Genomic DNA, 24,481 nt, shown 5'->3' on the forward strand with positions numbered 1-24,481 from the left:
TCAACTAGTTGTAGCACTCTCCTAAAAAGCTGTCTTTCATCTCAGGATATATGTGGAACACCTTGGCTGCGATACAACTATTTGGTGGTGCTTATTTGCATTCAGGATTGAAGTAGTGCCTCGTAAAAAAAAAATAAATTGCTAACCTCTGGTTTCTTTGTATAAGCGTAATTGAACAAATGAGTAAGTTAGCAATAAAGAGAACCCGATTCTCAGCTGCGTTCTTACAAACATAGTTTTTATCACTTAACTTTGTGAATCGGCATTTGTTGTTACCCACATAAAATGCTCTTACCTGCTTTATTGCTAAAGAGCTATCAAGCTCTTAGCTATTGCATCTCAGTCAGAAGTAATTTTATATCTTCCTAGGTATTTGGCTTATTTAATGTTTAACGAAAAAAAGAAGTGCTATATAAGTAGCAATCAACCAACTATGAAATTAAGAAAAGGTTACTAACTCTAAACAAATGTATTTAACATTGGAATGAAGACCAGGGGAGGAACAAATGCTAGTCTTTGGCAGCTAGTTAGGTACTAAGCTGTTGTGTCTGCATCTGTCACCAAAATAACGGAGAAAGTGACCATAAAGGACAATTCACTTGTCTAAATGACCTGTAAATAACAGTGTAGCTCACAGTGTCATTAATTTCAACTTCCAGTCCTTGTAAGGCTGGTCAGCCTGGCGAAGTTAGTCAATATTTCCAGTAAAAATCTCTTCAGAAATCCAGTCTCTGTTCATTTGACGTCATGGAACTTCATGAACATCTCTCCAACGGGTATTTTATTGCTAACAAACCTTCAGCACAACTTGGCACCAGAAAGTGCCTTCAGGATGTAGCCAAGGACATGTGGTCAGCATTCTCTTGTCCATCATCTGCCTTGAAAACCAGGAGAGCAGTTGTCCACGTGTCCACAAGACCCAACCCTACTTTATTTAATGTACACTGTTACTTGCAGGCCATACCTGCCTCCTCCCCTACACTTGGCATATTTTTCTGACTTTGTGTGAGAAGAGAGGTGTCCCATTCCTATTTAACCACACCTGCATCCGTGACCAGCTGAGATCCCAATCTCATATCTATACAGATATAGATATATGAAAGTATATTCAAAAGTAGGTATGAAAGTGTGTATGAACGTATAGATATATATTTCTCACACAGGCTCTAAAACCTGCAGCGACTGACACAGATTAATATTCAAACACAACTATTTCACAACTGCTATAAAAAATAGTTAATTTTTCACTTATGACTGTAGAAAAAAATAAACAAAACATTAAAATCCCCAGCTGCTGGAAATTGGTTTGTTTGGCTGTTTTGGTTTTTTTTTCTCCAGCTAACAAAGCTAAGTACAAACTGCTTGGAACTCAGATGTAACATCAGGCAACTCAATATTTTATAATATAATCAAGAGTTCCATTCCTGTTTTTTTGGGGCCATGTGGCAATAGCTACTTTTCATATGTGTTTTTCTGACAAAAGAAAAGCATATTAAGATTGCAAAGTATCCCACAATATCAGTCTGGCTTCCATGAGTGCTAATAAAAGGATTTTCAGTATGTATACATACATTGCTATTATCATGAGAATCCGAAATTAAAATCAAAGAGGTATTAAACCAATATATTCCTCATAGTGCTTTTAACGATTGTAATGGAAGACCAAGACACAGTTTTGAAGCCATGTGTCCGAGGCCAGATTTGGATGCCATCTGTGGCAAGGTTTTTAAAAACGTAAACACTGTGTACAGTGGACACACCTTTAATGAATGCATGCGCGAATAATAGGATTATTAATAATTAAAGATAACTATTTACTTAGTCAAAATGTAACACTACCTCACCCAGCACCAAAACAATGTCAATGCTATACACTGGCTATTTGTATATCTGTTAAAACACGAAATGCCTTAATGCCTTTGAGCAATTATCTTTTGGGTCAGCACCGGTACTGTGATTGAAGTAGGTAAACCTGCCCTTTATTCAGCGAGAAACATTTCCTCACAGGCTATTGTCATTGAGGTGTGGTGATCTGACATTAGCACCTCGTTAAGATGCAGGCTATGCCTTCAGGGGAGCTTTGTTGTTTTTTTGGTTTTTTTTTTCCCCCTGTTGCTGCAGGTGTTTTTCCTGATGCCCCGGTTGAAACAACCGAGGGTTTAAAGAACTCCTGAGCACACCTTCAGGTAGGTTGCACAGGAAAAGACAGTTCAGGGATCTACGAGCTCGTAGAAAGCTCTTCACTTTGCTTTGAGGAGTAACACCCATCAACCTTTCAACACATAAATGCACCTTGTCCTTTTCTTCTCTCTTTCAAATGAATGCTTTCCTACTTTCCCGAGTCTCAAGCTTCGTACATACAAGGAAGATCTTTTAAAAGAGCTCATTCATTCGAAGTCCTTCCTCTTTAAAGGAGGATCTTAAGGATCTTCAAGGATCTTAAGAGATCTTCAGGGAAGAGAAAAAAGGGTCGAGGAGATGAGGCTAGCGAGCTTGGAAGAAGTCTGAAGCACTGCAAAGGCAGCAGCGCGTCCAGGAATGCAGTTTCAGGGTTCTGTGATGTAAATTTTGCTGGACTGTCACTGACTCACAGTCACTTCAACATCAGAACAGACTGACAGAGAAACTTACTTTTAAGAATCTGTTCTTGTCCTAAATGGGAATTACTGCATCAGGGGGTAGGTGTGGGGGACACGAAGAAAAGTGGGGAAAAAAAGGAAAAAAAACCCGAAATGAAAAAGAAAGAACTAAAAGAAAATCCCCCAAAGACACAAAACCCCCCATAAAACTGCTTGCAGAGTAGGGCTTGAAAAATTCGTGTCATAAATATCCACCACGTATCATCTGTGCTACCTCTGACCTTACATACTCCAAGATGTGATGATGAACACCATGGTGGTGTTGGTTGCTTCACCTTATCCCTGAATGCAATAAAGGTCTTTCTGCTAGCTTGAACAGAAGTTGTACCTTGCACGTTTTTCTGTATTTGGTCAGACATACTGTACTTTGAACACCACAATTCTGAGAAAAATGTGTTGAATACAGTAAGACCTCACCTTATTACACATTGCAATGTTATGTAATGAAAACAGCAACATGTTTTGGCATACTTTATACCTTAATTTATGTTGGGTATATTAACTTACACAGACTAAGTGTTTTATGAACATAAAAGGCTTGTCAGTGAATATTGTCACTCCAATTTATAATTTAGTAAACTGTATATTAAAAAGTTACCATTTATCTTTGCAAAATAAAAGGCCTTAAAAAATGTTGCCGAAACATTTTATTTAGGCTGGGAGGTATTTCTCATTCAGAAACACCATGAAAACAAACAGATTAGGTATGATAATTTTTATACAGCAGACACTTTTTTGGATATAGATGTAGATACAGATATAGATGATACAGATACAGAAAGAAGCATAAAATATGAAATATCCCTTATTTACAGCTTTGGTGATGTGCAGTATATTATGGATACTCTAGACAAATAGAGGGGACAATCTGCAAGAAGTGTTAAGCTATGAAGCTCTTGATTTTGTATTTTGATTCCCAGTTAATACCTGTAATGGTGGCTACACACTTTGCCAGGTGTAGGGGCAGACATTTTGAAATGACAAAGTTTTTCCTAAAAAAATTATAACCTTGATGTTAAAAGCAAAATCGCAAAAGCTCCAGTATTTGTTGGTGACATTTAAAAGTCATTATATTGCAGATCCTGAAATCAAGCTGAACACTACATACATTTGGAAAATTAACCAGGTAAGATCAACCATAGGATTTCTATAGTCAGGTTAAGCAACCTGACCATAATTCCCCAGAAAGGCAAAGAAATCTTTTCTGAAATAGGGTGCACTGACTTTTCAAAAGCAAAGTGATAATAAAATCAGGACAGTGGTTCAAACAAGCAAAATTATTTACTGGAGGTTTTCCATGAGATCAGCCATCTTTTTATCTGAAAATGAATGCAAGTATTCACAAAAATGGAGATAAATGCATTTAACCCATAGTTAGATAGGTATGTTAGCACAGAAAACACTTTACAAAATAACATCACATGTTAATTTAAGTACATTTTAAAACCAGCCACAATGCAAGAATTTATGTTCTTTACTGACTGAAGTTTCAAGCCCCATTACTCTCTCTACCTCTTTCTCCATCTACAGGGGCTTGTGGCTTACAAAAACAGACAAGAAAATACCAAAGTCAGCCTTTTTAAAGATCCAATTAACAACTTATACCCTCAGAGTGGAAAACATGAAAATAATGTTAGGCTTTGAAATCAAGGAACATTTTCTGTCCTGTATGCTGATGGACAAAGCATTGACTAGAAGTAATGAGTTAGATACCCATGAACAATAGAAACAGGATTTCTTTTTCTCTAGATTTCCTTGCACCACAAAACATTTACACATGGGTCTGAAGGAGCCTGTCTATGTGAAAAAATTAAGTTGGGTTAACAGTAACATATAGATCTAATTTTACATTATCCAAGTACAAAATGAGAACCTTTAATTTTTTAATCAATCCTCTAGGAAACAGAAGTATTTGAAACTATAAAACCACAATGGGTTGCTTTAACATATTATAACAATAATTTATCATGAAAGATCTAGATAGAGGACTACTCATCTTCCTAATAAAAGGAAAGTGCATGCTCATCATTTGTATACTGGTTCAGTAAAATATTCCGAACAGACTTCTCTAAGAATGGCATTGCCACCTGTTATACCTCACAACACACTTTGCAAGCATGCATTTTATTTTGTGAGAAAATGATAATTCAGTGTTTCAATATGTGACATACATCACTTGAACATGAACCTTTATTACACTTGGACTTCTCATCCAGTTCTTATAAGCAAGCCCAAACTTAGTGACTGTACAACAAACCTTGTTGAGTTCATCAGTTCTGCATTCTATTCCACATGAACATATAAGCAATTGAAAACACAAACTATGATAACTTACTGACAGGTATAAAATACCTTGACAAAAAATCCCACAAAACCCCAACCACCGTAACCATGTATAATAAAATAAGTCAAAAGTAGTTAACTGAAACTGGTTTATTGGTAATAAATGAAAATCCAACAACTGATATTCAGAGGCTTAAAAAGAAACAGATCTCCATATGCTGGCTGAGTTTGATTAAATCAACTAGTTATTTCCAACATTCAGCTAATATTTTTAAGCTTTTGCCTTTTTTTGCCTGCTCCCCATCCTCCACTTAGCTGCACTGGATGGTCTCGAAATGATATCCGCTCTGTATGAGATGGACTCAAGCATGATTTTTCTGGAGTAGAAATATTCTTTTCTAAACAACAAAACAGACATGAAATTAAAAAGCAACCAACCAAAACACCCTAAATTTCACTGTACCATATTCTTTTCAAGACAATAATATTTCTAGGTGCAATTAGAAAGCACACAATTTTTTAGTTATGTATCACCATTTAAAAGTAACACAAGCAGTTTAATAAGGCAGTACTTAAAAAAAATTAACTCATCCAAAAAGACAGTAAAATTACTAACTAAAATTATCTTATTTTTAGAAGTGTCATTATCCATCCGTTTTGAACTTAAACACTTACAGAGATACTCAATGCTTTTGACACAGAACTCATCCTTCAAGTGGATGAAGAACTAGTTCAGAAGATATATCTAATTAACAAGTTTTTGTGGTTATGTTAGACCAAATTAAAAAAAAAAAGATTTCTTTTGTTCAAAGCTCAGGAATACTTAAATGCTGGATGATGCCACAGAAAAATTTAGGAACACATAGGAATATGTGAAACAATCACTTTCATGTCATTCATACAGATGCTTGAGTAATTTAGACAATAGCTTCTAAAAACTCTTCAGACAGTTATTTTAATAAAATAACCAGTAGGCATGATGAAAGGTATAATATTTATTTAAAATAAATGAACATTTTACACCTGATAATATCTTTCTTTGGCATGTGTAAGAAGGAAAACATCTCTGGAAGACAACCCAAACTTCACAAGAGAATGATATGATGTTCACAATACAGGAGTTCATGTCTGTGAGTATATATATATAATATAAAAAATTAACATGCTAGCTTATCAAATGCATATTTTATGAACAACTTTTGCCACTTACCAAAGGGAAATATTATTACCTACATAGTTTCAGTATTTTTGATATTTTAACTTTTTAGTACTGCTCAATAGAAAAATTAAATTTCTCAGAATACATAGTGACAAAAAAGTAGAACATCATTCTATGTACCAATATATAAAAAATAGCTATAAATTTCAAAGAGTAAAAGTTCCTTGTTTTCTCATGGATGCCTTCCTGTTGGCTTCTAGATCTAAATGTCAGGAGGTTTTCCCAGCCTACAGTTCCCTTTCTTATGAATTCTTAAATTATTGTAAATGTATCTTAATAAACAGCTCTCTCTTTTGGCAACCAAGAGCTTTCAAGTATTTTTAACATTATCTCCATTCATCTTCTTATGGCTCTACAGATGTAGCCAATTTTTTTTTTCTTAAAATATATAATTTATTCTAGATGTATCTCCTAAAGATTTAAAATTCTGATATTTTGCCTTTACAACATTCCCAGTTTCCTTCCCTTTGGATTATTTTATTTAACATCTCAAATGGTAGCAGAAGGGCTAGTACACAAAGGCTTTTGTTAAAGAGCAAAGAAAATATTTAATCAAACAGTAAGTTTTCCATTAACTATTTTGCCTGGGAACCATAGCATATTCACTGAAGACTGATTCCTTCAAATTAGTAAATTAAGTGGTTAACTAATGAAACTTCAAAATAAATCTAACATGGTAATAATATTTTTTAAATTCCATGCCTTTAATTTCAAGAAATATTTTATGAAATTGAAAACATTGTTAAACAACAAAAATAATTAAGACTGGAAGATTTTGTTAAAATAAAAATGAAAAGGAAATTGCTCTTGCACATTTAAAGTGGAAAACAAAACTGTGGCTAACTTATGCTTTGTCTGTGCACTCATCTTCAACATGGTATCACAATTTGGGTAAAGAAGACATACAATTTTTTGGTATATTTTGACAAAAAATACATTTTATTACATTATTTTTAAAAGAGAATAAAAACAGATGCTAGAAAGAGCCTATCAATAATGAATTTGAAAACTAGTCTAGTAGTGATAGAGTCAATATAGGAAGACGGTCAACCTAATCTTAATTGCCTGATCTGGATTATTTCTGGACTAACAAATGTCCTCACTTATTTATGAACATATGGGCACTGCTAAATAGTATTTTCATGACAGATTTCAGTAATCTGTACATGTAGGGTTTTTGCCTCTCCACTTGTAATTATATACAATGCATTGGAAGGAATATATTGTCCTTACGTCAGTATGAAATATGTATTATTGTTCCATTAAAAAAATCCCAAAGACCTGCTGTATGCAGGTTTAATACATCAGAGGCTGTCCCAAAGTCTGATACCCATGGGTCTCTTTTTTTTAAAATCTGCTCTCGTTAGACTTCCTGCTTTAAACTTTATTATACAGTTGTGACCTATTGAAGCACAGACTAACTCTGTATTCTTTCTTTCCTCCCTTTACACAGTTCTCAGCACAATTCAGCCAAAGAAAATAAAGCCATTGTAGAGAAAGATCAACTAATTTGGAATGAAATATCACTGTAATGTAAATCACTGTAAATCATTCCCTTTGTATGTCCCATCTTTCCATCTTTGAAATGACGATAATCATGTTTGCACTTCTGATAAATCACTTTTTATATCTACTAAATATCTACTACGAGATGAGTAATGTTATCAATGCTGCTGTTCCAGTTATCAGTGGTGGAGTGATGAAAGACAGAGCTGGCATGGAGTACCAAAAGACTATTCCCTGAAGAAGACTTCTCAAGGACAGATAAATCACACCAGCATAATGCAGTTTGCTTACTCCTATTCAGATCACAGCTATTTCTCAGATGTTACACTCGTGGTTATTGTAACTGCTAGTGGCTAAATATTATTTATGATTGAAAAATTGTGTCCTAAAGCAAAGGTATAATGAAGGTTTTAGTCAAATATGAGAAAGGATTTTGTTGCAGTTCTTTCTCCTAGAGTTTAACGCATGACCAAACAGCAAGATTAATGAAAAATAAGAATAGAATAATAGATTCATGAAGGCTGGAGAGGACCTCTAAGACCATGGAGTCCAACCATTAACTCAGCACTGCCCAATCCACCACTAAACCATGTCTCTAAGCATCACATTCACATGTTTTTTGAACATTTTCAGGGATGGTGATTCCACCACTTCTCTGGTCAGCCTGTTCTAATGTTTGATTACCTCTTTGGTGAAAACATTTTTCCTAATATCTAATCCAATAATGAATGGAATGTGTTGCAAATATGGGACTTACCTGACTGATCATACATATGCCCACAAATTAATATGCTTACTTTTATTTCATGGCTTTTGCTATTCCAGTGAAAATCTAGGTATGACTATTTCACATGTGCTCAAGTAAGAGCAGCTTTGCACTTAAGTGTAAAGTGAGCATCAAGGTAGAATTTTGCAAGAAGTAAAAAAAATTGCATATAAACGAAAAAAACTCAGTAACTTTGTTGTCAATACCTGTGTTTACAAAAGATTTTCTGATTCTGATTTACAAACGGGCATTTTTTTTCCTTCAGAAATATTCAATAAAGACACCTCCATTAGGAAATGGTTAGAATTTTGTGAAGATCAAGAGAATGAGAGGAGACAAGAGAGTCTGGTAAGGGATGACAGTGGCACTTTGATTTGATAGGCTGAATCTAGAAATTGTCCTTAAAAACAGTCTTGTTAAAAAAAAAGTCACAAACCAGAAAAAAACCCTAACTTTCTGAAAACTCTCAAAACATATAAAAATGAATCCTCATTATATTTTTTCTCTTATATTTATTGATTGGGGATTTTATTGAAGGACCTTACATATTTCTCTTACAGCATTACTAATGATGTGAACACTTTTACAGCATGCCATTTTCCCCTCTGCAATGTATCTTGCAAATGAATGGTTGTGTTTGTGAGTTAATTAAGAGAATACTAGCATGTGAGTGAATCACATTACTGCTATCATAATTTCTTAATTGGTAAAATAAATGTGACATATATGACATAGTCATATTTTGCTATAAAGAGGCATATATTTCATTAATATGCATAAATACACACATTGATTTGTGTATTTGTGATTTATTAATAACTGTAAGCATAATCACAATACTTTTAGTTCATGTTATGTTCTTTAAGTGTATTTGTAGTGGGCCTTGCCCAAAAGCAACAACAGAAAGATTCACAGCATCTCAAGATACTATATTTAGTATCTTTACTAAATAGAATTAGGTGTATATATTAAATATAAGCTAACATGTTTACTAAATCTAAATTAGAACAATTACATTTGGTTTACTATATACAGTACTGATATTTTTGAAAATTATTATTATTATTATTATTACCATTACTTGTACTAGAATTAAATAGAACCTGGCAAGTATATTAAGTATAATTTAACAGGGTACATGGTTATTCTAATACCAACTGATGTGGGAACAAATCTTAGCCAAGAAAAGCAATTTAATTTCTGCTACACTAAAGCAGGCTTTGGAAGACAGGCTCTAACACTTATTTACTGTACATTCATTTACTTGTAACAGCTTAATATATGAAGCTCCAGTAAAGTCTGAGAGACATTTAGATGCCTGCATATTGCAAAAACCTACTCTGAGTATGTGCTGAAAGCTCGTCTTGGGATAATGTCACATGCTTCTATTTCCAAGCAGTCACTTTTTGGTTGTTTAATCTGTTTTCTGCTATCAATTTGTTCTGGTCTTTTTTTTGTTAAAGCCTGGGTCTTTTAACAAATGTCAAGGTTTACATATCCACTGTTTTGATAAGTAATGCAATATGTAAAATGCTTTGAATGAAATTCTTGGTGTCCAAGAAGAAAAGCTTTGTTAAAAGGGTTATGATAGAAATTTTATGATGCATAGTAAACGTCATAGGACATTTATTGATCCACCTAACATTGTATGTCTGGAGATATAATTTATTCCAAAGTCCTTACCATATTGTATTACTTAAAAGCAAATACAGCATAAGAAGGCATGGAGAAAAAAACCTCAACATTTTAATGAAAGTGACCAGAACGAATGCATAGCAGCAAAGCATTTACATCAATTTAAGCTCTGGAAAGAAGGTAGGTTCAGCAGGTCTGTGAAAAAGGTAAATGCTAAAATATCAGAAAGGTTTAACTTTTTAATAATGCTACTTATGGCTATCTTAAAGTTGGATTTTTTTTTTCATTTTATTGTTTGCATAGGTATTGTGCTGCAATTTTACATTATATTTATTAATTTTAAGATAAAATTTAAATAGGATTGACAAGTCTGGGGATCCATTTATATGAAATACCGCATGATATGTAATGATATATGTCTTTTTTGTATGGAGATTTGAAAAAAAACACCATACTCATTTTTTTTTTTTTAAAGTAAATGGTAAATTTTGTTTGTAAATCTTCATGACTTCATGCTGATAGAACTAGAGACTGGTCCTAAAATTTTATAGAAACAATGAACTTAAATTTCTTTGTTTACCAAAGATTGATGCTCTTCTAACTAGATCATGCTGACAATTACATACTTGAATAATCTGAACTCTAAAATGTGACTCAGTCACATGGAGTTGAAAGAGATAACAATGTACAAGAATATATTATAAACATTTATTAACTACCACTTCACACAATTAAAATAAACATAATAAACATAGTGCTTCAAATACATTCCCATAAAATACAACTCTTTTCTAACTACAAAAAAGAATTTCAGCACCGCTGCTCATTAAAGCCCAATATTTATTTTGTGTTCCAGCTCCTTATCTATTTCCCCAATTTTGACCATTTAGGATGAAACTGAGTGTCTCCCAAAATTTTCCAAAAGGTTGGTCACTTCTAAGAAAATATGTAAAATATTTAGGCTGCCCTTGCAGACAGATCTGAAATCTACCAAATAACAGCGCCTTCCTTTTAGGATACGTCCAAATTTGGATCAAGCATATATGAATTGAAGTTTTTCCATGATCAGAGAAGGAATTCTTGATCTTTTGGTCTATTTTCACTAAAATACCAGTCAGTATGGAAACACGCTTTTCCATGATATTACATGGGACCTAAGCAAGGCTGTTCCTAAAGATAATGGTACTAAGTCAGGGAACTTAAAGGCCTGCTTGTTTCATGCTGTCTATGGCAGATGGAGGAGGGGTAAGAATCAAAACTCCTACAGGAAGAAGACTGAGAGAAAAGGCAAAGGGCTGCAACTAAAATCTGAGAGAGAAATGAGACTGATTCAGAATCAAGGTGAGAGAGCTAAAGCTAACTTGGTAAATAATGTCCTGGCACAGCTGGCACAAGAGAATGACTTAACAAAGAGACTGACACAGAGCAAGGAGAAAACCATGGACAAGAAGAAAACTCTGAATTGGCAAAGGGAAACTGTAAGAATAAAGAAGATGGATTATGGGGCACTAGATGGTTCCTAACTCTCATAATTAACATAATTAAGAGAATTAAAAATACAGGTAATAATGAGGAAGAATACAAAGAATAAGTACATTAAGAGACTGGACTTAAGATCTGCCGAAACAGTACACTAATCCAGGCCATATTTGGAGGAAGTCTAAACTAGAAGATGATGAATCTGAGGAATAATGTCAGGCATAATTTGGATTCAAAACGAAACAGAGAGTGAGAGGGGAAAAAAGTAATCAGACCGGGATCTGTAGAAACAAACAGAAGACTTGATGGCATATGTGGGAAAGAAGAGGGGATGGGAGAGAAAGCTTAGGCTGCAATAAATTGGAGGAGAGAAAGAAGGTCCTCTCATTGTAAAAGAAAGGATTACAGAGCACAGCTGAGGAAAAAACAGTAATGATAAAGAGACAAATTAAAAGGAAAAAGCAAGGAAAGTAAGAGTGCCTTGGAAGAGAAGATCTTACAGACACATCTTTACCATCCAGTGCAAGAATCTTGTGAAGTAGCCAAACATAAACTACTGGGCCTTTCAGTGAACTGACTTGAGAATATTTTTGAATCTACTTAAAAACAGCAAAGGAAATATAAAACTGTTATTATTTACTCAAATCATAGGACAGAAATACTTATTGTTGATCTAATGGTTCCATGGTTCAAAATGGATATTTAAGTGAACTATAAGCCAATGTTTCGAACTGGAATTTTTTTTTTTTTAAGCTAGTTCCTCTTAAAAAAAAATCCACACTTAAAAAAAAATCCACTCCCAAACCCTAGTAGAAGAGTATGAGGCTGGTAAAATTAGGCACTTAAAATTTAGAATAGGCCTCTGTATATCTGTTCTTGATTTTTTTTCATAATTGCAAGCACAGATGATGAAATTACATGAGCTCTTGTATTATTTTTTCTCCCTAGCCTGTTAAATTCAATGAAAGCAAGTTCTACATGCCTTTAAAATCTGCATTTAGGTAATTTTTTAATATGCAACCTCAAAGTCAATTAAGCAGCATCTTTTAAGATGTCATTCTGTAGACTGTTCAAAAAGATTAGGTATATGTTGTTTGATAGTCAACCAATACAGAGAAAAATACATATGTATGAAAGAAATATGCACAAGAAACCCCTTGGTAAAATATGAGCAAATTCAGAGAGTGCTTAAAAATGAGATGCTTATTACACAGATAGAGTTTACAAATCCTAAATGAAAGACAGGAGTCCTTGAACTAGAATATATAGACAATAGTGATGCTAAGAAGAAAGGAACAGGAAAGCAGGAATTTTCTAATGTGAAGCTGTATAAAACACTGCTTATAACAAAGTTGAAGGGTTTCTAACAATTCTCATGAAAGAAAGGGAGGCAAAAAAAATCAAGGTGGGGGCTCCGTCAAGAGCAAAAAGAATTGAGCAAGATTTAAAAAGGAAGTGAAATAAAAGCTACTGTGTTTTTTTCTGAGTTGGAAGACTTCACTGTAAGAAACCTATAATTAAACAACATTAATTTATTTTCACTGAGTTGCAGAATATTAAGAGTGAATTTACTGGAGAACTAGAACTGATAAATGTTTTTTAGTGGAAATATACATGGGTCCATTTTTTGAATTAAGGGTAATAAAGGAATTACAAGGTTCAGGTTTTAATTTATTTAATTTGTTTTCCTGGAAAGCAGTTTTACTGATATCAGAGGCTTCCTGAAAAGCTCAAATTCAGGGAAGAGGAGAATTAAGAATTCTGGGCAGTATTTCAAATAAAAGTTAGAGGCAGAGCTCCCATTACATTTCACTTTCAAATTTTGGTCAGGAGATTGCAGTTCCCAGGGCAAATATAAGGCAAATGAAGTTTAAATTTGCAGAGAAAAAAACCCCACAAAATTATAATGACAGACAATGTAAAATATGTAGGAGACTCATCTATATGTCCAACACTGGTCGGTCAGAAACAGATTAGGATGATAGAAGGTAGTTGATCGTCATAGCCTACTCACAAATTAGATATTAGGATATGCTAAAAACCCATACTCTCTAGCTAGGTACAGAAAATGCTTATCCTCTAAATCTTGCAAAATATTTCTCTGCCTATCTTGCAACTTCATGCTGACTAAAGTACTAGTGTTCAGGAAAGAATTAAGACAAAAAATACAACCAGAAATTCACACCAATGTTTATGGAGTTAATAAAAATTGCAAAGAATGCTCAGGCCCCCTGCCCCCCCAACCAGCCCCACCCCAAAAAATAACCTCAAGAAATAGAAAAGAAAAAATAGTTACTAGGGAGCACAAAGCAATAACTGTGAAGGAATATTATATTCCTTCTGGAACATAATATAAGTATGTTCTTAGATCATAACATACTGGCCATTAACAGAAGCAAAGTCATCAATTAGACAGATAACTATTTACTCCAGCTGAACAATGGCTACTCTTTCTTTAGGTTATACATTTTTTTTAAACATGTGGTCAATTTAATGAACAGTTAGTTTTCCCTTTGAACATGTAACAGGGAAGCAAATCAAATACTTTTAAGTAAGCAAATGCTTTCCTTAAACTGAGATATTCTATGTTAAAAGCATTCCTTTTAATACTTAATTAATTTAGCTTTGTCAAGGAACAGAATTAAATTAGTTTAGGATTAATCTATCCCATCCAAATTTTTCAGAAAAAATAGGAAATTTGGCTTTTAAAAAACTTAAAATAGTTTAATTCATAATTCAAAGAACCTGCCATTGGAAAAAAATCTATAGAAAAAACATAAAAGTTGGGAAGTTCACAAAATATTTCTTAAAATCTTGACTTAGCCTTTCTAAAATCCCCTGTAAATTAAAAGCTAATAATTTTGAAGTGTAGTATGTTTTGTCTTAACAAAGACACGATAATTCATACATTTCCCTATATATACATAAAAGGTATTTTATTTCCATATCACATGAATTTGAGCGGGATTTTTTAGTAAATATATTTAAGAATCCATTATTTTGTATTTCTAGACTTTTCAGTCGGTAAGATCTCAACAATTTATTGATACAATTTCTAAATTACAAGTTATATATAAGGAACGTGTATGATACTCCCAAATAACAGCTCTTGATTCCTAACAATAATTGAATTCTGAGGAACATCCACAACTATGGATGTTGGAAAGTGAACTCAATAATATTTCATTAATAAAGCTTGTCAAATCATTGAGGTTGAGATCTTCTGAAAAAATGGTACAAGAGCTTGACTTAAGAATTTATTGAAATGACAGGACCTCTAAGGACACAGCATCTTTATAACAATCTAATACAACTTCAGGTTAACTCAAAGGGAACACACCTACTAAATCACTGAAACAGTTCCTAGGCAACTTCATTTACTATTTCAGAAGGCAAAACCAAGAGACACTATAGAATAAGAAAGCATTCTATAACAAATATATTCTTAGCAAAGGCAAATTTATAATGTTTTCAGATTAAAGATATCATGGGGCTAAATGATTTATTCTGATCATTGAAAAGCAACAGACTTTGGCAAAGAGAAATAATGTAATAAACATGTTTCTATACTGCGTATGAAATGTAAAAAGGTGACAGTAATATGTGATTTTATATATCAGAAGTGACACAATTGAATGCATCATCACTGTTTAATTTCTTAAGTCCACGATGCTAATATTTATAAAGACAGATATGCAGAAACATATTCAAAAAGACATAAGACTTGGGCTTTTTTTTCCTTAGTTCCTGGATTACTGAAATAAGAATGAATATGTAGGTATGGCACAGTAGATGTATTTTTTGAAAGCATACCTATATTAGCAGACATTGTAAACTCTCTGTCTCTCCACCCCCGCTCCCTCACATTTATCACTCTGCCAGTTGGTTGTTCCTTCCTGCTCCCTTCCTAATCTCTCCTTCTTGAAGGCATAAAGCAATGGCACTTTTTTATTTTCTTAAGAAAAACCCATTCTCCAAGATTCACACAGGCAAGAGTTCATATTAATTTATTTTTGCATGGAGTTACAATATAGGTTACAGTCTAAACAACAGTTACACACTAATAGGAATGCAGTGTATACTATTTAACTCAATTATTCAAAATACAGACCCATTCTATTCTGGATACATGAATAAAATGATAATTTTGTCATTGACATCAGTAGTTTAGAGTTATCTCACCTAAATTCAGGATCTTAGCAGTTAGGAATCTCATCTAATTTAAATGGTGTGGCTTCATTACTAGCCAATGGAGAGAAACAAGAAAACGAAGGACACAATTTGTTCTTTTCTAAGATGGCAGGCACAAAGACAGAATTATGGTTTTTTTTCCATTGGTACAATTAACTTAGACTATGATGATAAATTTTATGTAATCTAATTTTAGGAATGTAAAACAATTCAATAAGCACAAACATATTGAGTCACTATATTTTTTGCTTGTGGTGAAGTAATGTAAATAAATCTTCATTCTAAAGCCTTTACAAAGTATGTCAAAAAAATAGAGATTTCAAGTATTTTTACATGTTTTTCTTGAATTTTAATTTTTAAATTGAAAGTGGAAATTCAGTATATATGAAAACATAATCAAAAAGGAAATCCAGCAATTTATATATATAAATTATATTAAATACCTGATCACTATTTTGACAACATTTCAAGAAACTTCACTACTTAAAAAGTTTTAGGAATTTTGATAATTTTGCCAAGTTAATTTAATACAGCTTAAATTTTCCGTATTGTGCTTTTGGGGGGGTTTAGGTTTTTATTTATTTGAAAAAAACACTGTACACAAATAGAAAAATAGAGTATGTCATATTATCAGAAATATATTAAAATTTCTTCAGTTATATTACACAAAATAAGACACGAAACTTAAAATTCTATAATTTTATGACATTCAAAAATTTTTTTTCTATATATAGAGTCTTTTGTTACCTTCTATGGTATCAGAATGGTAAAAATATAAGGCTTTAAAAGGCTCCTCTAATACTGAGGTATCATAAGTTCAGTGGGATCATAAACTACTGCACGACTGGTAATCAACATGACAGAAATCTCTGCCTTAATTTGTGATATGTGTTCTGGTGCTCAGGTAACAAAACATGCATTTTTCAAAGCTCTTTTGGAAATAAAATAAGAGGAAGATTAAAACCAAATCTTTTTTATACTTAAGGGAAAAGAAAATCTTCTTAGGACTCAGCCATGAGAAGACCTACGATACATCACAGGGGACTTCCCATTAAAATCACAAGAGGAAAGTCTATTGACATCACAGTTTTTAAACTGAACTGTAGTAAATGTATGAAAAGGCTTTAAACAAAAAAGAAACAGAAAGATAAGCATCATGTATTATTAAGGATTCCAAGCATGCTCAGTTCTACTTAGCATTTTAAAGTGATCTTTAATACTGATACTGAAAAGAACCATAACTTACTTGAGGATCTTGCTGAGTGTCTGTGTGGCGGCTTATTTTTTTCTCTGTTCTCAGTCAAAGCACTTCCACTGGCCATGGAAACAAGGTCTAAATCCATGTCTTCTCTGCTTACAGAGCTTGCCTGGAAGCAGTGGGAGAGAATGTACACAATCATGAAACAAAATATAACATTTTCTGAATGTAGCTCACATTACTCCAAATAAACAAACAGGGTCTGTCAAACAACCTTCTTCAAAATGATACCACAATCCTTTTTTGTTGCCTAGGCTGAACAAATGCACTATGTCAAAGCATTTTTGTAAATAAGAGCCGATCTTAAAATTGTGGTTTGTGATCTGAGTCAATGCAACAACAAAAGAAAACATTTTAGTACAGTAATTTTGAAGAAAATCAATCTCGCAGAGGGTTGATGAAACCTTAAACAGCTTAAGATCATTTACTGACCAGACTATAATTTAAGTTATAGTTGAATGCCAGAGATGTCATATTGGATTATTTCCTGCAATATTTATGCTTTATCCAGGACACATATCACTTCAATCAGTCATGGGCCCAGTGAGTAATTTAATCTTTAAGGTTTTTACTAATTAACCATAACCATCAGACAGCATTTTAATTATACTTTAGGCAAGAGTATTATATTAATTATAAACTTCTGACATCCAGTGGTGGTATGTTTTGACATGAGGCATGTTACCTGCACACAAGTATGACAAGAGAAAAATGAAAATCATGTTTCATTTTAGCATTGCTGTTTTGGGAACATCTAGGGCAAAGTTTAAAAACCGACCAGGAAGATACCTCCCTCTGCAAATTGCAGATTGTTATTTCTGCAGAAACAACTTCACATTTACTGAAGAATGAAACGAAAAGCTATTCAGCAACAAAAGCAGCCTCTAACAATAAAAAGATACTGAGGGCCAGTAACAATGATGGGGAAAAATCAGACACTGCTGATGAGCAGTCTACAAAATTCCCAGCATTCCCGAGTCAGTCGGCTGGAAGTACTGAACATAAGGATTTACTCCTCCAGACTTTGGACCTTCAGAAGTGAAGTCCAGCAAAGCAGATTCAGTCTTTCCTCTCTCTGGGCTGTAGAGCTAGGTGTCTTTCAGAACCAGGTGTCTAACTGGGTAATTCTTTTTTAAAAACAAACTACAAAACAAACTACAGAAAAGGAAAAGACTGCTAGTGGTAATGTCATGAAACTTTTGCCTAACATTGTCGTAGCAAGACTGCTCAACCGGGTATTGAGAGACTGGGTCTCAACTCCTTCCTCAGGGGCATAAAGCCCCCAGCTCCCCTTTTCTCAGCAAAGTGCTGTTACTATGAAGTTGCAGGCCATTCTGGAGGAGACAATTTCCAGACTTCCTGTTCAAACTACCTCACTGTACCAAAAGCAGCACTGCACCAATGCAGACAGGCTTTGTAGTCAAGTCTAACTTAGAGAACTCAGATGAAATGGAGACCTGTTTCATTTCCTTGTCTTTACTCAGCCACTGTTTAATGTAAAATTCATTAAAAAGTCCAAGCATTTTCAAATCAAAACCTCTAAAGATACAGAGATTTTACACTCTTCCTTAGTGATTGCATTCCCTTTGTGTCCGCACAGAAAGTTTATCCCTTGCTCTCTGATGCTTACCTTTTATATGTTTAATGACGAGGAATTTAAAGTTTTGCTTTGCACAGCTAGTCTTTATTATTGCTGTTAACATCAATATTTTATTTTCTCTTCCACAGCAGTGCCAAGCAACTTTGAAAAAAAATGTTTTATCCTGCCAATTGTTTCTATTTTATTGACCTTAGTATTTCCAGTTGCTTTAAGCTTGTGAGAGCTTCCTACGTTCAAAATCTTTAAACTGAAAACTTTTAGTCTTTCATTAGTAGAAATAATGCAATGATTGTGATGCTCAAAGAGATTCAAACCAATGGAAATGATCATCCTTATGATCATCCTGATCATCTATCTCACCTGTTTGAACACACAACAAAAGTCTTTTTAATGTCCCAATTCCCAAAGATTTGTGGCCATGAGGGCACAAATTTTATACAGCCAACTTTTCCATTGTATTATTATCCAATCCCTACCATCACAGAAACTAAGGCTTCATCATCTTGTAGACAATGATATTCAGGATTTTATGCTAGATTTTACTATGGCTATCTTGATCTCTGATGTAAAATATTTGTTATTTTATTTCAAATAAATGTGTTTTCACCCAATTACAGTCAGACTAATAGTTAAGGCTGTATTAATCACTGGAGAAAACTTAATTTGGCTTTTTAAAGAAGCTGATTGAAAGTCCTCTGTAGCTAATTAAAATCTTCCCTTTTTTGCTTATGATTTAGAACCAGGTTTTGGAAGAAATTTAAGATACTGGCAAAGTTTTTTTTCAGACTGTAGTATTAGACTTCCATCTGTAGTGATCACCATAGTTAACTCTTCAGACTTGCTGCCATTTTTTTTACTACCACAAATCTTTCTTATTAATTAGTTGAAAATTAATATCAATCAGGAGGAATCTTTGCCTTGAACACAGCTTTGCATTTGTATATTTGTCTATTTCTAGGTAAAATTATCAAGATGTTCTGTCATCTTCAGAGATAAAAGGTGCTTTTGAATTCAAGTTACATATAAATGATTGAAGATACTGGTCAATAGGTGAAGGGGTTAACCCTGTAGGTAACTTAAACTTCACACAAGAAGAATCAGGAAGTCTATCCTACAGGCTCACAAAATCTCACAAAATCATATTCATTTAAAATAATTGTAACTGTAAGCATGCCTTCCTAAGCACTTCAATGGTATCATAAATGAGAAAAGTCATCAAAATTACTAAGATTAACATAATAAAGTCTTAGATTTACAGCAGGTTACTACAAAGCAATAATCCCCAGTGAGAAGACTTCATTGTTTATATGTAACCACTGAAATGCAATTTTGTATCCATGAAAAAGAAAGTCTTAATTTACTGGAATGTCCACAAATATAATTTAGAAAACTATATGAAACTTTCTGAATGCAGGCTTATGGAACACATAACAAGCAGGGAATGTCTAGCACATCTGAAAACTTCATTGTTTCAATCATATGGCATAGGAATAAACTACTGGAAATGCCTAGGAATGCTTTCCTCTCCTAATGCTTCCTCCCTCTCTCTTTGCTTTTAATATATATTTTCCATTTTTTTTTCAGTTTACAAGAATTTTTTTGATAATGATTGCAGCTTTTAACTTGATTTTTATCATGATTTCATACCTTTTAAGTAAGCTACTGTGCCAAAACAGTAGGAGCATGTTCACATTTCAACCTTTAAGAGAGAACTCATATAAATTTTGAAACCAAAATTCTCCAGCCATCTGTGTGTACAAACCACACCATTATTTCACTTCCTGTAGAGTACTGCTTTCTGCATTAGAGATACATTTTATTCTATTTTCTATTTCTTGAACCCTCTATTGCATTTTTCTCTGCATTTCACTCATGTGGAACAGTTATGTTATTATGTGGCACAGGCTGTGACAATTCCATAACTTTGCCAGTTATGTGGGCACACCACATAATGCTACTGTGGGATTGCAGCAGTGTTTTGTGGAGAGAACCGCTTAGTGTAAATAACATACAATCTACCTATGTGCACTTATGCTTACCAATAATTATATCATATATAATTTAGATAACATTATTAAATTATGATTTGCTCAAATTACTGCTTTAGACTCCACATATCAAACCCTACAACAGTCAGTTGGTTCATGATTTCAGCCCTTTCGATTTTAGAAGAACTGAAGAATTGGACACATTTGCCAGAGAAAAATACTTGAAAAAAATCTGTCTTAAAGCAGTAATAGTAACATGTCAGGCTTAAAATAATTCTTTTCAAAGGTGAATTTTATGGGAGTTTATGGAATCATTTCCAAAACATGCAAATTTCATAGGTTGTGGAGCTAAATAAGGAAAAGGCTAGATAGGGGCAAGATTGATCAGAGAACAAAATGAGGCATATGACACATAATCTAACTGGGAAATACTTTTTATGCAATATTTTGCATCATGTATATGAGTATGAAATACTAATTCTGCCTAGCTTCTAAAATTTTGCCCCATTTTTTACACTGCACAAAATTTTTTCAATAAGAATATTGCTAATATGGCATTAAAATGTAAAGTCTATACATATAGAAATAGAGTGAGAATGCATTGGCCTGGAGGCATCACAACTGCTTGCTATTAAAGGAATTTTTGGTTATCTCTGACACAGTCTTTCAATTTTGTAAATCTTCAAATTGTTAAATTGCTCATATTTCCCCTCCTGCCAACTTACATGACTACCTGTTTCAGAAAATCCAATTTTTTAAAATGCTGCAAAAAGAGTGAATCAGGAAAAGAGAAGAAGGCATTTAAGATGTAAAGAAATATAAAAAAAAATGTAGAAGTAAGTCTGACTTCATTGAATGCTTTCAATAACGTCAACATATTAATATACAATTCCAACTTACTGTATTTCAATAAATGAAATTGAAAGCATATTAGAATGATTTAGGTATGCTATATACAGAATTTGAGAATATATAAAGTTGTTTAATTTACAAGCATACACATTTTCAGTAAATAATGTAGTTGGTACTGAACCATATTTAATTTTTTTCAACTTTTTTTGAAAATGCAGATTTAGAAGCTTTAAAAAACACACAGTAGCATTTGATGTCTTAAAAACAAACTTAGTGTCAGATCATGATGCTAGAACCCAAAGCACCTACATGGGGTTTTTTGCTGAAATATTTTCTTCTGATCTCCATCAGGGGATGACTCAATTGCCAAACAGAGATAACACTACTGAATTATATTAACCAAAAATTATCCTGTTTTTACACCAGATAAGGATTGAAAATACCTAAATTCTACAAAATCCTACAAAGAAACAAATTCTTACCACAAGCTGTACTTGTCTGTTGTCACATATTGCAGGATCTAACTCAGGCAAAAAACGACAGCTGGGAAAAATGTAGAATAGAAATTTCAGTAACTCCCACTGTACTGGGCTCACTAAAATACCTGCACAGATCCTTTTCAGGAAACAATCTTGCTTAATTATTTCAAATAATTTCATGATTAAGATGTATCAGGGAAATTAATATTAACTGATAAAGTATCAGAGCAATTACTATTAATTTTTTGTACTTGATTTAAAAAATAATTAACAATTGTTTATTCAAATGATAGAACATTAAGTCAAACTATTCTAACCAGCATGACTCTTTGTATGCGTTGACATAAATTGTAGAAAAGTCAGTTTTCATATTCCTTTTTGTAGGAATAAAATTGTTTTCAGCTGAAAAAATATATAAGCTGTTCTAAATTGTCTACCAATGAAGTTTGAATGGACATCAGTTGCACTTTTGGCACATTAAAAGATGATATCATGATCCTTAAAAAAGTCAGTACAAATACTAGGGAATAGCATACACCTGAAGAGGTAGCACAATAATATTTAAGAAAATTGTTTTATAAATTTCTGTGTCTTACTTTCAAACATTATTACCTGTTGTATTCCAGTGTTTTCATTCAATTTAAAAGTCATGGAAATTATCTTAAACAAACACTTTGAGTATTTCTCTATTATGGATCACGACTAAAAGAGAAATATTTCTGCAAATATTTCCTAAGGAACATATTTTTCTTATAGTTTCTACAATCACTGATACAAACAGGATATGTGGCATATTTTTGTGCACAAGACAGAACAATTTGCAGCCCATTTAATTGCAAATACATTTTTTATGAAAATAATGATAAAATAATATACTAAACCCATTGCTTGCCTACAGACACTTTGTTTGGTTTTCTTAGAGATGCTTGGCATTGTGTCTACTAATGACTTCATTAAGATAACTAATGCCTTATATTGAATTTATGACCAAAATACACTTACTATGTCTTCATGTTAGTTTAGGCAATATGAACCTTTTCCTTAATAGTATTGACATTTTACCTGTTTAATAACCAAAACTGAACATAAAAGGAACATGTTTACAACACTTTAGTACAGTGTAGTATAAAGATGTAAACGCTGGGTTTATGTTTTGAAGACAAAATATAAATACACACTCTTTACCTAAAAGAAGTATTTTTTTACTTCCTTAATCAAATCTAACAATGTAGCTAATGTTACAGTTGATTTAATTACATAAAACCATAATATATATCAATAGCATTATAAAATATATCATGAATAAGCACTTTTTTCTACACTCTTTTCAGTCTAAAACCCACTGCATTGCTAAAGTAAATCTAAGTAGTTATTTATGATAAGATTCTAAATATTTTATAATTTCAATTTCAATGTGGAAGAAGTATCTATACAATGACTACTAAGCCAGTTCTAAAGGGTGCCATATTTGGGACCCAGAAATATGGTGCACTGTCTGCTAGCTGAAAAGTCATGTTTGTTTTAGAACCATTTACTTAGGTTTCACTTTACAAGATAAATTTAAAATAAAAAAAAAAATCTAATTTAAAGGCAATGACCTCACCACTTTGTATTTCTGGAACTGGATGCTTCATAATCCAAAAGCTGTTCATGAAGCCATTGGTATGTGAAGTCTTTTCTCTGTAATTTCTCATCTAAAGTAGCATCCAGCTGAGAAATTTTTTTACCTGTGGAGGAAGAGGAAGATACTCCTGTCTTTCACCATTATTTTAAAATACATTTTTTTTAAGATTTCCTAGATAAACTTGGAACCTATGACTTCTTGGAAAAGAAAAAAGGCAATTACTTCATTTTCATACAGAGTCCAACTATTTAAAATCTCTTCAGATATATTTAAGAAATACTTTTATATTAGTTTCAATTTTATGGTTTGTTTTCTCTTTTGGGATGTAATATCAGCCTTCTGAAGAAATTTATTTTATTGGGAAATAAAGCTATCCTTTGTTATGAAATTAAAATAGAAGTATATATTATACATAAATTGCTTATCACAGCTGCCATGAATGTTGCTTATTGTGGTATAGCCATAATTAAAATATGCAATAATTTATACTCACAATTCTACTTAGCAATCTGTAAGGTTAAAAAAACAAATCACCATTATATGCAAGAGTCAACACATGGCAATCTTATTACTCTTATCTGTCTTTTACTGATGTGGTCTATTATGATGTTTAAGACATTTTAATGGCAATTTCTGATTTGGATTCCAAAGCAATTGCATCTATGATATCACTTTTCAGAAATTACTACCTACTTTTAGATCACAAATGATATCTAAAGATAGAGAATAAAACAGTGACATTATGGGGAAGAAAACCAAAATGTCCAGTTCTGGAGATCCTTCAGTTTTTGGATCATTCTGCTGAATAACAGAAATGCTAAGGAGCATCAGGAAGAGGCTGCCAGAATTGGAAGAGAGCACAGAGGAACCATCATTACTGCATGACAACATTGATGGATTAGAATATTTTTTTATTTTCTATCCTCATACATAAACTTTCTAGGCTAAATCTTTTTAGCACC

At 32.9% G+C, this 24,481-nt stretch overlaps 1 protein-coding gene across 8 annotated transcripts in view; it reads right to left on the minus strand.

Moving 5' to 3' along the window:
• Positions 1–5,054: 5,054 nt before the first annotated feature.
• Positions 5,055–24,481, minus strand: part of LRRIQ1 (leucine rich repeats and IQ motif containing 1) — a 103,300-nt gene continuing 83,873 nt past the window's right edge. For 5 of the 8 annotated variants that reach the window (XM_077178773.1, XM_077178775.1, XM_054631944.2 and 2 more), the window contains 4 exons: positions 23,499–23,622; positions 21,899–21,959; positions 16,965–17,085; positions 5,055–5,320 (listed from right to left, as the gene is read on the minus strand). In XM_077178773.1, coding sequence (XP_077034888.1) covers positions 5,181–5,320; positions 16,965–17,085; positions 21,899–21,959; positions 23,499–23,622 — 446 coding nt within the window. In that variant the 3' untranslated portion in view covers positions 5,055–5,180. Of the gene's footprint in view, positions 5,321–16,964; positions 17,086–21,898; positions 21,960–23,493; positions 23,623–24,481 lie in introns of those variants that run through there. The other 3 variants (XM_077178774.1, XR_013182403.1, XR_013182404.1) reach the window with 3 other exon arrangements.

Source organism: Agelaius phoeniceus, chromosome 5, assembly GCF_051311805.1.
Source record: "Agelaius phoeniceus isolate bAgePho1 chromosome 5, bAgePho1.hap1, whole genome shotgun sequence".
Classification (NCBI taxonomy): domain Eukaryota; kingdom Metazoa; phylum Chordata; class Aves; order Passeriformes; family Icteridae; genus Agelaius; species Agelaius phoeniceus.